The sequence below is a fragment of the Tursiops truncatus genome, chromosome 8 (assembly GCF_011762595.2).
Source record: "Tursiops truncatus isolate mTurTru1 chromosome 8, mTurTru1.mat.Y, whole genome shotgun sequence".
Classification (NCBI taxonomy): Eukaryota; Metazoa; Chordata; class Mammalia; order Artiodactyla; family Delphinidae; genus Tursiops; species Tursiops truncatus.
This window is the reverse complement of record NC_047041.1, coordinates 57,047,977-57,061,783: the sequence shown is the minus strand read 5'-3', so window position 1 is coordinate 57,061,783 and position 13,807 is coordinate 57,047,977. Positions and strand designations below refer to the sequence as shown.

Genomic DNA, 13,807 nt, shown 5'->3' with positions numbered 1-13,807 from the left:
GGATGATGGAAGATATTGGATTAAGAGGCAAAAGACAGAACTGCAAAGAGCCTGGACTTACAAGTCAGATGATCAATGATTAGCTCTGCCATACACATTCTGTGTAACCTTGGGCAAGGCCTATCTAGGCCACCACTTCCTCAAATGGGGCATATGATACACCTCCTCAGATGTTGTAAAGATTAAAAATAAATAATAGTAGGTAACACTTATATAACACTTACTATGTGCCAGGCACTATTCTAAGAACTATACATGTATTAACTCATTTAATCATTACAACAAACCTATGAGGAAGATATTATTATTATTGCCATTATATAGATGAAAAAACTGGGGTACAGAGAGATCAAACAGTTATTAAGTGGTCACACATTTACTAAATGGTAAACTGAGAGTCAAATTCAAGCATTCTGGCTCTAGAGTCCAAGCTCTCAGCCATTGCCTGTATTGCCTCCACTAGAGTTAAATGAATGTAAAACACTGAGTACTGTGCTGATGCCAATTTTACAAGATCAGGTTTCCAATGTGGGAGACTCAGTCATTTATTTTCTCTTAAAACAATGTAAAATGAAGACGGATGACAATACTAAATAGTCTAACTCAGCTGTCCAACAAGATAACCACTAACCACAGGTGGCTATTTTACTTTAAATTAGTGAAAATTAAATAAGATTAAAAATTCTGTTTCTTAGTTACACTAGCTATATTTCAAGCACTCAATAGCTACATGTGGCTAATGGCTACCATACTGGACAGTAAAAATGTAGAACATTTCCATCACAGTACAAAGTTCTTTTCGACAGTGATGAATAACACAGACTCTACATAATGTAGTAGACTCTATACATTCCATAAGATCCCTTTCAGCTCTAAAATGATATGACTCAGGATTACAGACGAAGGAAAGAGAAAGGAAAAAAATAAGTATGTCTTAAATATTATTTACGTGATCCAGAGGAACAAATTCTGTATGTGGACTCTAAATGGTTTGTCTTCTTTCTACCTGACTAGCTCAAGGCTTCCCCAAATGCATACTCCCACTTTACTTTGTAGGTGAAGTTAATCTTTTTTTTTTTTTTTTTTTTTTTGCAGTACGCGGTCCTCTCACTGTTGTGGCCTCTCCCATTGCGGAACACAGGCTCCGGATGCGCAGGCTCAGCGGCCATGGCTCACGGGCCCAGCTGCTCTGCGGCATGTGGGATCTTCCCAGACCAGGGCACAAACCCGTGTCCCCTGCATAGGCAGGCGGACTCCCAACCACTGCGCCACCAGGGAAGCCTGATGAAGTTAATCTTTGAGGTTCCACCCTGCTCCTTCTCTGATTGCTCCTTTCAGTAACTACTCTTCCAAAGACCCCAGGCTGTCCCTGTGGACAGAAAATCCGAAGAACACATTTATACTGAGGAATGCTGATTTTTACTCCCCTCCACAAGCAGTGTAACATTTAATAAGTAGCCTTTAAAAGACAGACTCTAGGGCTTCCCTGGTGGCGCAGTGGTTGAGAGTCCGCCTGCCGATGCAGGGGACACGGGTTCATGCCCCGGTCCGGGAAGATCTCACATGCCGCGGAGCGGCTGGGCCCGTGAGCCATGGCCTCTGAGCCTGCGCATCCGGAGCCTGTGCTCCGCAACGGGAGAGGCCACAACAGTGAGAGGCCCGCGTAACGCAAAGACAGACTCTAGTACCTTCTACTCTGAGAAACCTCTCTTGACTCTCTAGGCAGAATCTCTGAACGTTATACCCCCATCATTAGATCTCTCCAACTTCAACATTCTTTAGGGAAACAGAAGTGCCTGCAATTTTGCTTTGCTATGTTTTCCTCAACCAAAAGAATTTCCATTAGAGTAGAACAATTTTTTTTTGTAGTTTTAGTAAGTGCTTTTTAAAAAAAAATTTATTTTATTTTTTATTAAAGTATAGTTGATTTACAATGTTGTGGCAATCTCTGCTGCATAGCAAAGTGACTCAGTTATACACACACAGGCATTTTAAAAAATATTTTTTCCATGATGGTTTATCACAGGATATTGAATATGGTCCCCTGTGCTCTACCGTAGAACTTTGTTTATCCATCCTACATATAATAGTTTACATCTGCTAATCCCACATTCCTAGTCCTTCCCTCCCCCACCCCCCTTCCCCTTGGCAACCACAAGTCTGTTCTCTAATTTGTATTAGAGTAGACCAATTCTTTTCAAATTTTCCCACCAAAGTAACAACTTCTAGAGACAAGTAAATACTAAAATCTGGAGCATTGGGGTTCTTGTTGCCTTGAAAGAGCAACAACACACATGACATCTATTAACAGGCTTGTATTTTATCTAAAATTTCATGAGGATTTTACATTATCTTCCTTACTATAGCCCTATTTGTTTAAACTAAAAATGATATTTTCCCCCCAAATCTTGGTAAAAAATTTACGTCATGTTATTTAACATCGTGACTTCTAACAACCAGACCAGATGGCATTACTTTTTAGTCCCTCTTACTGGGGATAATTAATAAAGAAAGAAAATGGGTGATGAACAGAGACAAAGGAGTGGAGATTTTGCAAGGAGGCCTTGGGAAAGAGAACTGAAGAGGAGGAAGAGGAATGCTAGCCTTAGAAGTGAGAGCTGGTAGTGGCTGCGAGGCAGGAGGGAGCTGAGGTGTGTGCAAGAGCTGTCAACAAAGCAGGACCCGGAGAAAGGCTTAACCAGCAGGCAGAGAAACACTAAGATACACAGAAGAACTACAGGAGGAACAAAATAAAACAAAAAACCACTGGCTACAACCTGGCAAAACCAGTTTACAAGCATATTCTTGAAAGAGCAGGAAAAAATGATTCTAATAAAATGGTAGTAAGCAAAGAATAGTTAATGGAAATCAATAATATAGCACCCGTCGTTAATAATGTAAAATGTACAGAATAGCACTAATGGTACCTTTATCTAGTGAGCTATCTTCTTAAAAAAGTTTTATTTTTGTGAAACTCAATAGTATTACATGGACTGACTTGCTCAGCATCCACCCCCACTTTTACTGTATTGTATTCCTTTATTGTAGAGATTGAAAGGGTCACAGACTCTTTTGTGCTAGAGTATGGATACAAATTGGTCTCTATCTGTTATATGCCATTACAACAGATCTGGAAGGCAGACGTGAGGCAGAGGACATGTTCCTTTCCCTTTTGCTTTTACTACTAGCAAGGATGACAGAGTTTTCTGCTCCAGGGTTTGGTCCCTGAGGCCCCAGAGGCCCGATGTCAATAGTGCTGATGAGAGTTTCCGATCACTGGGCTGCAGTGTTGGCACTGTATTTCAAATTTAAAAGATCTACTGGTTCTCTCCTGAAAGCTTAGCCTAGAGCCCACTCCCTGAGCCCTTCCAATAACTTAAAGTACCTTAATAATCTATATTAAACTCCTCTCTGTTTAAAATGGCTGGAGTGGGACTTCCCTGGTGGCGCAGTAGTTAAGAATCTGACTGCCAATGCAGGGGACATGGGCTCAAGCCCTGGTCTGGGAGGATCCCACATGCCGCGGAGCAACTAAGCCCTTGCACCACAACTACTGAGCCTGCGCTCTAGAGCCCGTGAGCCCCAACTACTGAGCCCATGTGCCACAACTACTGAAGCCCACGCGCCTAGAGTCCGTGCTCCACAACAAAAGAAGCCACTGCAACGAGAAGCCCGCACACCGCAACGAAGAATAGCCCCTGCTTGCCGCAATGAGAGAAAGCCTGCGCGCAGCAATGAAGACCGAACACAGCCAAAAATAAATAAATAAATATATAAAAATAGGTAAATAAAATGGCTGGAGGGAGTTGTTTCCTGTAACTGTACTCTCCCTGACACAGCTTCCATCTCTCTCTCAATCTCACCTCTCTCTCTCTGTCTCTCATTTTCCTTAGTATTAATAGGTCTCAAGCTTCTCAACTGATTTCTTCCAACAGAATGTCATAAATCCTCACAGCTAGGGAGAGATAATCTGCCTCTATACTGACAGCTTCCATAGTATTCTACAATAAACTGTGTGTGTTTGTGTTTCCCTCACTAAACTAATGCACAAAGTAGGCCCACGGCCCTTATTAAAGGTTTGCAGACTCCCTGTTGCCCTTTGTCTACAGATGACTGCCAGGGTTGGAGAAGAGAGAGAAGCTGCCTTGTGTGTGTGCCGTGTGCGCCAGCAGAGGACAGCAGCATCTGCTCAGGAAAGCTCTGAGAGAAATCAGCAGAGAGGACCAACTGTAGTTCTGAGACAGGACCCCTCGGTTCTGGTGTACTCTGCCACTGATTTACTGTGACATATTGGGTACTTCATTCTGGCTCTCTGGGCATCAAGTTTCTTCATCAGAAACATGTGCTCTCACATTACTTCCTACGATAAAATTCTATGATTCTAGATATATACCAATACTGCTCAGATCTCTCTCTCATACCTCAACCCCCCCTTTTAAGGTTCGTTATTTTTGAGGCTGCTATTTGCTAAAGTCCCTGAAAGAGAAGTACTATTTTTACTTTGGAAAAAAAGTGTCCTTATTCACTCTTGAACAGAAATACACCTTTCAGCCAAAGAGGCAGGTGATAAAGAAATCTGCTTGGGTCTATCAGGTTTCCCTGGCTCTCCTCTTGTGGTTGGAAATTTAGCTGGGCCTGTTTACCTTCCTGGAAAAGGTCAAGTTCTGATATACTTTTGGAGGCAGCCGAGATGAAAATTGCTATACTTCCTACTGGGTTGGGACACACATTGAGAGCAGTTAAGAGGACTTGAGATGAACCAGCTTTACCATTTTAAGAGTTTTCACTGGATTTCCTATGTTTTACATAAGTATGAAAAGTAGTAGTTTTATGCATCAAAAAATGGTACGATTGCTTCAATGAGATTAAAATAACAACCCCTTATTTTTAACACTTTACAGCTTACAGTTTTCTTATCAGTACTAAACTTGTGCTGATGACATCCCTGATAATCACACAAGATGGGTGTATCTTTCTCTATTTTACAAATAAGGCAACCAAGGAACAGAGGGGTAAAGTGGCTTGCTCATCACACATCTGGTAAACTAGCATTTGGAAGATCCAGCCAGGTTTCCTAACTCCTATTCCAGGGATGTTCCATTGCAATACTTCTAATTAATTCTACCTGGTTAAGAGAAAAAGCTCTCCCTCTGGCCTGGAGTGAACAGATGGAAACTTTCCCTCAAGCAATGCCCAAATTTTTATGTTAATAAAAACCTAGTTCAGTTTTGTTAAGCTAACATTAACTGACAGCTGCTCTGTGGCACACCTGCACAGATGAGTCAGATCTGATTCTTGATCTGCAGGCAGACACACAGATAATTATAATACAATAAGATAAAGACTATGCCAAAAGCACAGGGGACTGTGGGAACAGAGAAGGACCCGTAACCCTGCCTGGGTAGTTGAAAGAGAGCCTCTAAAGGATGATGATACTGAAGATGGTTTTGATTTTCACTGAGTATAATTTAGATTACCTCAAATCACTTTACCTTTCTGTTCCTTGATTGCCTCATTTGTAAGACAGGGCTAGAGATACCGGTCATGTTGAGTATAAGTACACAAGTCTTATAAGTACTGAAGCTGATTCTTGAAGGTTCCTTAGAGCTTTTTCTAACAAAAGTATCCAAGAAACTCTTGTATTTCAGAACCAGGACCACAGTGGGGACTATGCTGCCTCAGGTTTAAGGCATAATTCAGGGCTGTTAGTGAATCCTCTGCATGCAGCTTTGCACTAGGAATCATTCGTTTCCTTCCTCAAGCAAGAAGCTTCTAAGGCATGAGACGGACAGACACAAAGAGAACACTGTTGAAGTCAGGAGGACAGCCAACGTGGATATTAAGGAAGCATCTACATGGTTTTCACAGAAGTTTGGCCATTTATAGCTGACTCACAGAGTGTGGGATATGCTGCCCTCAGCTCCATATTCTTAGAAGATGAGAGGTGAAGAGAATCTTAGAGATGATCTTATATGACCATCACATTTCACAGCTGAGGAAAAGAGAACTGGGTTTGCCCAAAGTCACTAAGCAAGTTAATGGCTTAGCTAGGGCCAGAAGTCAGTCTTTTGACTCCCGTTCCAGAAGTCTTTCTATTATATCATCATTTGAAAGGCAATTTCAGGGAGATGATGGGCAGGTCTGTACACTCAGGGCCCAGCACAGGGTCTGACTGAAGCATAAATATTTGCAGGGCGAAGGACTATATGGGCCTATCACTGCAAGGGTAGGACTTGGGAGACAAGAGACCTCTGAAAGTATCCACTCTGAAGCTTGATCTACCCTGGCTAAATGGAAAGAGGCCAAATAACAAGTGATTTACAGATTTGTAACTCATACCAGAAATATGAGAGGTGTTGAGCATCATATTCACAAACAAGAAGACATTAGGCTTGCTTAGTTGCATCAGGAAGACCCAGGTGTTGAGATACAGAAATAAACTCACAGTCCCTGTCCCCAAGGAACAGGCAGCCTCGTGGAGAGACACATTAAGAAACATTTTCAGTACAAAGTAATAAGTATAACCTCAGTAGTATAATGAAAAAGATATTGAAAGAGAATATTATTTGCAGCAATCATTGAAAGGGCTACCCCATTAGTCCAAGTTTCTGAAGGCTGAACAAGCAAGGAAGCAGTGAGAATAGAGAAAAGGTGACAAAAACCTTCTGTGTAAGAGGACATGATCCTATACCCTGTATTAGACACAGTGGAAGCTTAATAACTATTTGTTGAATGAATCCATTAATCCCTGCAACTTCTCCTCTGCTAAATTTCCACATAAGCAACTTTCCTGCAGTAGAGGCAAAGCATAAAATCAGAGAACGTATTAAAAGGAGAAAAAGGGCATTTGAGCAAGGTCTCATATTCATCTGCTTCCTCATTTAACAGATATTTACTGCTTATTATGTGTCAGACACAGTTCTAGGTGTTGGGGATTTAGCAGTAAATAAAACAAAAAATTTCTGTCTCTGTAGGACTTTTCTTTTTCTAGAAAGACAGAAAATAAACAAAATACACTATTTAAAGGCCATAGGAAAAAATAAAGCAGGAAAGAGGGACAGGTATTGTTGGAGAAAGGCTGTAATTTTAGATGGGTGACCAAGGAAGGTCTTGCTGAGCCGGTGATTTCAGTAAAGACAGGCCAGGAGTGAAGAATATTCCAGGCACAGAGAGAACACCAGATTCAAAGGCCCCAAGCAGGAGTCTGCCTATACATTTAAGAAAAAGCAAAGAGGCCAGTGTGGCTGGAACAGGGTGCCTAAGAGGAAGAGCAGGATGTTGGGGAGAATTTGGTAACTGGGGAAGGGAGAAAGGAATCCTGGCTAAGAAAGGTTCATGAGCAAAGGCCCAGGGAATGGCTTGCCATATGTTACAATTGGAAGGGAAAGGAAACCAAGCACTGCTGGAAAAAGTCAGCATTGTGCCACCAGTATGTCCACTGCCACTCTAAAATCATGTCAATTAGTCTTAGTTGAGCCCTTGCTGCAGTTCAGCAATTTTCTTATTTATATCTTCGTGATTCTCTATAGATCCCTTGTAATGACCAAGAACTTCAGCCAAAGAGGATCAACTGCCACCACAATTCCCCATGTTTGCTCCAAGTAGGCCTAGAACACACACTTTCCCACTTCAATATCTTCATTCAAGTTGAGATAACCACCTAGAATTTCATTTCCACCTTTCTGAAATCATATTCATTCTAAAAAGTTCTGATTTCTTAGACATGTCTTATTTCTCTGTTTCTAAACTCTCTAGACACTAGATATATAATTTTTGTGCTTTTTTTGAATTTTATTTATCTTTTATACAGCAGGTTCTTATTAGTTATCTATTTTATACATATTAGTGTATATATGTCAATCCCAATCGCCCAATTCATCACACCACCACCATCCCCCCACCACTTTCCCCGCTTGGTGTCCATATGTTTGTTCTCTACATCTGTGTCTCTATTTCTGCCCTGCAAACCAGTTCATCTGTACCATTTTTCTAGGTTCCATGTACATGCGCTAATATACGATATTTGTTTTTCTCCTTCTGACTTACTTCACTCTGTATGACAGTCTCTAGGTCCATCCATGTCTCTACAAATGACCCAATTTTGTTCCTTTTTATGGCTAAGTAATATTCCATGGTATATATGTACCACATCTTCTTTATCCATTCATCTGTCGATGGGCATTTAGTTTGCTTCCATGACCTGGCTATGGTAAATAGTGCTGCAATGAACATTGGGGTGCATGTGTCTTTTTGAATTATGGTTTTCTCTGGGTATAGGCCCAGTAGTGGGATTGCTGGGTCATATGGTAATTCTATTTTTAGCTTTTTAAGGAACCTCCATACTGTTCTCCACAGTGGCTGTATCAATTTACATTCCCACCAACAGTGCAAGAGGGTTCCCTTTTCTTCACATCCTCTCCAGCATTTCTTGTTTGTAGATTTTCTGATGATGCCTATTCTAACTGGTGTGAGGTGATACCTCATTGTAGTTTTGACTTGCATTTCTCTAATAATTAGTGATGTTCAACAGCTTTTCATGTGCTTCTTGGCCATCTGCATGTCTAGACACTAGATATTGTACTACCTATCCTTCTGGTCCTTAGAGCATTCTCCTTTATACATCAATAATCATGTAGCTGCTGATAACCCTTATCTGGGTTATCAGCTCTTGGAGGACAGAAACCATGTGTCATTTGCTCTGCACTTTCTGTACCTGGCACTGGCCTGACACAGATTTACTACTTGATGAACTGAACCACCATTCTTGCAATATAAGCACAGGACAGGGTGTATAGTACATAAGCACCCTTTTAAATACAGAGAGTAAACAGGACCAACTGGTAAACACGGTTTATCTCATACCTAAGAGTCAGGATGGTATAGAGGAAAGAGCACGGGTTTTAGGTCCAGACATAGCTGGATTCAAATTGCAGCTCTGTAGAGCTTATTAACTGTGTAACTCAAGTCATTTTACCTTTCTGAGCTTCAGTTTCCTCATTCATAAAATGGGTATGTACTGTAATCTGTTCATAAAATAACCCCACTGTGGTAAGGATTAAATGAGATAATTAATGTACAAAAAAGAATAAAATTTGGCACAAGGAGATGCTCAATGAACTATTGTCAATTGTCAAGCTGCATTTAAAGAATGTAACTCTGTCTAATTGAGAAGTTACAAGTATATTTGCTTTTTGCAATATGGGGGCAACCCCTGAAATGGAACATAACCATATTTTTGCACGTTAAATTTTATTTTCAATGCAAAAACAAAAAACCAAAACAGTTCTTGCAAAAAATCAAAGCTTTTTTTGTGCTTTCCTTAAATTCATTCATGTATTGATTTTTCTTTTTTTGTTGTTTTTTTTGTTGTTGTTGTTTTATTTTTTATTATTTTTTTTGTGGTACGCGGGCCTCTCACTGTTGTGGCCTCTCCCGTTGTGGAGCACAGGCTCCGGACGCACAGGCTCAGTGGCCATGGCTCACGGGCCTAGCCGCTCTGCGGCATGTGGGATCTTCCCAGACCGGGGCACGAACCCATGTCCCCTGCATCAGCAGGCGGACTCTCAACCACTGCGCCACCAGGGAAGCCCGATTTTTCTCTTCTTAAAAAATTCAGTTTTTACAAATCAGACTTGTCACAAATGGGCTGCTTTGGTAGGGCAGTAAAAAAGCAAAAACTGTTTCCCAACTTTGTGACTCATACAGTATGGACCTCAGTATCTCTAATACAGCACAGCAAGACTATGTGGAGAAGATTTTGTCCTGAGATAGAATGTTTCAGGGTCTCTGACACACAAAGGTTATGAGAAGGATGAGAACCTCAGAGTCTTTGTAGAAGCTTATAATCCTGGAAGTAATGTCTGTTTGTAGTGTGTATATGGAGAAATAGAAATGAAAGACAGACAACAGTTACTAGGAGCATGAATTCTGTTTCTGTTCCAAAGTAATAAGGATACACAGAAAAACTGAGGCAACACAGAATTGATAGGAACCGAGTAGGGAGGCCAAACCAGAAGATGTATATTTAAACCTTCTGGACTCATAAGGCTATGGTTTTCTGGCTCTCAGAACCATCACACACCTCAGAACTGTTAATCACAGCTGTTTACAGATGAGAAATTCAACAGAGAGACAGTAACTTGCTCAAAGTCACAAACACACACAACTTACTGGAAATACAGGGCTGAATACACTCCTACTAGAATGTAAGCTCCACAAGGGCACTATTTTGTCTGTTTTGTTCATTGCTTTATCCCCAGCACCATGGACAGTGCTCACATATAGCAAATATGACATAAGTTTTGTTGCTGAATGAATGAATAATGAATGAATAAATGAATGAGATAAGGTCTTTGTTCTTAAACAGCCCCTACCTAGTGGAGAAGAAAATCATGCAAACAATGTTAGTACATGTGATATATGTTACGATAAAAAGGGCAAAAGTGCTAGGAGAGCAAACAGGAGGCAGCCTTTATGTCAGAGAAACTCTGGTAAATGGTGATGTTTGAGCTGAGTCTTGAGAGAGGAGTGGGAATTAAGCAGGCAAAAGAGAAGGGTGATGGCAAAAGGGAAAATTGTAGGAGAGATTACAAGGCTGAATAAAAAGTAGGGCACGGGTTCCTTGTGCCATGGATTACTTTGGCTGTCTGGTGAAGTCTATGGGCCTCTTCTAATGTGTGTGTGTGTGTGTGTGTGTGTGTGTGTGTGTGTGTGTGTGTGTGTGTGTGTGTGTGTGTGTGTGTGTGTGTGTGTGTGTGTGTGTGTGTGTGTGTGTGTGTGTGTGTGTGTGTGTGTGTGTGTGTGTGTGTGTGTATTTTTGTGTGTGTGTGTGTGTGTGTATTTTTGTGTGTGTGTGTGTGTGTGTGTGTATTTTTTTTTTGCTGTACGCGGGCCTCTCACTGTTGTGGTCTCTCCCATTGCGGAGCACAGGCTCCAGACGCACAGGCTCAGCGGCCATGGCTCACAGGTCCAGCCACTCCGCGGCATGTGGGATCTTCCCGGACTGGGGCACGAACCCATGTCCCCTGCATTGGCAGGCAGACTCTCAACCACTGCGCCACTAGGGAAGCCCATATATATATTTTTAATGCTAATTGTAAAATACATAAGATTACAAAGAAATGAAATTATATTGGCGTAAGTTATCAAGACATTAAAAAAGTGACATAGTAATCACTATAGTTTTATTAATGCACAACAAGATCTAACTGTAGGTTTAATAACTACTGTAATTTTGAAGTAATGACAGGTATAGATGATATTCCAAGATATCTGCAGTAACTAAAATGTGATATGAAAATACCTGTGATTTCTATTGTTGACAACATCACAGGTACTGTTAATATTACTAGGGTCTATTGCCTACACTCACAACTAGAGGAAATGTTCAATTTTAGTTAGAGATTAATAAAAATAAAGATGTATGGGCTTCCCTGGTGGCGCAGTGTTTGAGCGTCCGCCTGCCGATGCAGGGGACACGGGTTCGTGCCCCGGTCCGGGAAGATCCCACATGTCGTGGAGCGGCTGGGCCCGTGAGCCATGGCCGATGAGCCTGCGCATCCAGAGCCTGTGCTCCACAACGGGAGAGACCACAACAGTGAGAGGCCCGCGTACCGCAAAAAAAAAAAAAAAAAAAAAAAAAAAAAAGATGTAATTATTTTCCTATCCAAGTTCACCTACCCTGACTTTAATCCTTGGATCCCTGTGGGCTTATGGATTCAATGCTAAGAACCCTTGGCCCTAGGTACATAATGAAGAGGGCCTGAGTTGGAAGGAATGGAGAAGAAGGTAGAGATCTAAGAAAAATTTAAGAGATACAGCAATTTTAATGGATCTGATGATTTGATGGTGGAGAAGGAAAAGAGAAGTATCTAAGCTGATACTCAAGTTTCTGGACTGGCGAATTTATGATACGCAAAATTAGGATAACTGACAAGGCCCACTTAGGACCTCAGAAAGGCTTTCACTTGGCTTAAACCTTTAGGCTTGAGATATATAATTATGATTAAGATGATTAACAATTCTTCCAGACCCTGTCATGATCAGAAAGATTTGTGAAGACAGGACCATAGCCTGTGGAGTCAGATACCTGTTTATGGATAAGTGAGCAGAACATACCTTTCAAGCTCAAATGCATTGCTCTTTCTACCAGGATACTGACTGCAAAAGTTCCATCTAGTGCAGTAGGGTCCTCCTGGGCCAGGCAGACTTCAGCTGTGGTGCTGCTGCAGGGGACCTGGGTGGAGGCCGGAGACTTCTGGTGGTCATGTGGTGGAGAGAGCTGGAGCTCATCATTTCCTCTGGGGAGCTGCTCAGACTCACTGGCGCTGCTGCAGTCCATGGAGTCCAGCTCATTAGTGGGCCCAGGGTGTGAAGAAAGAGAGGAGAGAACCACATGAACTCTCAAGGCAGCTCCTGAGAGGTTGGAAGCATTTCGTCCAAATAGAGGATACACACCTGCAAGAGGATGAAGGAGGATAAGCCTAGGCAAGCAGGGACACTCTCTAAACCTGGAGATGCTCTCTGAGGGTGCTTGTGGCCCTCTCTCCTTTGGCAGGGCTATAGGCCCTAATATACCAATTTGCAAAGAAACACACACTGTGAGAGTTTTTACTGCCTCCCCCCACCCCATCACTACCTGCAACAATGGAAAGTAGTGAGAGCTCTGACTTCAAGGCAAGAGGATAAAAAGCTGGTGGGAGTGGAAAAGTAAGAGGGAATGGACAATCTGAAAAGTTGAACACTGCCTTTGGTATCCCTCAATAAAAAGAGGTATTTGTGTTTGAGTTCTGATCCCTAAATCTATATTCAGTTTCCCAAACCTACTTGCTCCAGCAGAGTGAAGTTAAAAGCCTGTCTTTAAGAACTTTAGTTCAAGTGAGCCTTCCACACTTCGGGGACTTTTTCTGTAGTCTCTTTGAAGTGACTCTAGGCCAGCCCAGATAAAACAGGGCACACAGCATTTGATGAGGTGCTCATCAGAGCCAGAATTATACCTGCTGGGTCCAGAGAGAACCAGAGAATCTGGGATGATCACCCAGATGCTCAGTTCTCCTTCTTTAGCTTGGGCCACCTGCTCAACAACAGGGTCAGAGCACAAGGCTAACAGAGCTAAAATAGGGTTGTGACTCAGTTTCTTCAACCGTATAGTGGGGGAAATAACTAACCTTACAGGAATGTTAAGATGAATAAATATGACGTTTGTAAAGAGTCTAGTCTGGCCGTCTCCAATCCAATCTGTACTATAGTTGCCAGCCTTATCTATCTAGAAAGCAAAGCTGTGTCACTCTTCTCTTCAGAAGCCGTTAAAATAGCTTTCCATAGCTCTCACAAAAAAGTCTAAACTCTCCTGCTTAGAAGAGGCCTTCAACATAGTACTCCTGCCCAGCTGTCTAGCTTCATCTCCCATCATTTCCCAACCTATATATCCTGTGATCCAGCAGTACCAAATTACTCAAGGCACCTAAAACGTATCAAACTGCTTCCTGCCTCTGTGCCTTCACCCACGCTATTTCCGTTTAGAAAGCCCTTCTTTCCTCCTTTTCGTGACTTACTCCTAAATCCTCTGTAACTCAGGTCAAGCATCATCACTTCCACTGGGATGCTGTCCTTGAACCAAAGAGATGTTGTGTCCCTGTGCTCCCACAGTGCCACTGAGAATACCTTTTTCACAGTTCTTATACTTCGCTGTAATTGTTTACTCTTCTACTCTCCCATTAGACTATAAGCTCATTAACTATTTCTGACTCATCTTTGAATTCCCAGGGCCAAGTACATGTATCAAATACTGAACAAATGTTTGAAAGAA

General features: G+C 41.8%; 1 protein-coding gene across 9 annotated transcripts in view; it reads right to left on the bottom strand.

Annotated features, from left to right (window-relative positions):
* The window catches only part of C2CD3 (C2 domain containing 3 centriole elongation regulator), a 130,380-nt gene that overhangs the window by 38,936 nt on the left and 77,637 nt on the right, over positions 1-13,807 (bottom strand). For all 9 annotated transcript variants that reach the window (XM_033862294.2, XM_033862295.2, XM_019946564.3 and 6 more), the window contains one exon: positions 12,118-12,456. In XM_033862294.2, the coding sequence (XP_033718185.1) occupies positions 12,118-12,456 (339 nt within the window). The remainder of the gene's footprint in view (positions 1-12,117; positions 12,457-13,807) is intronic.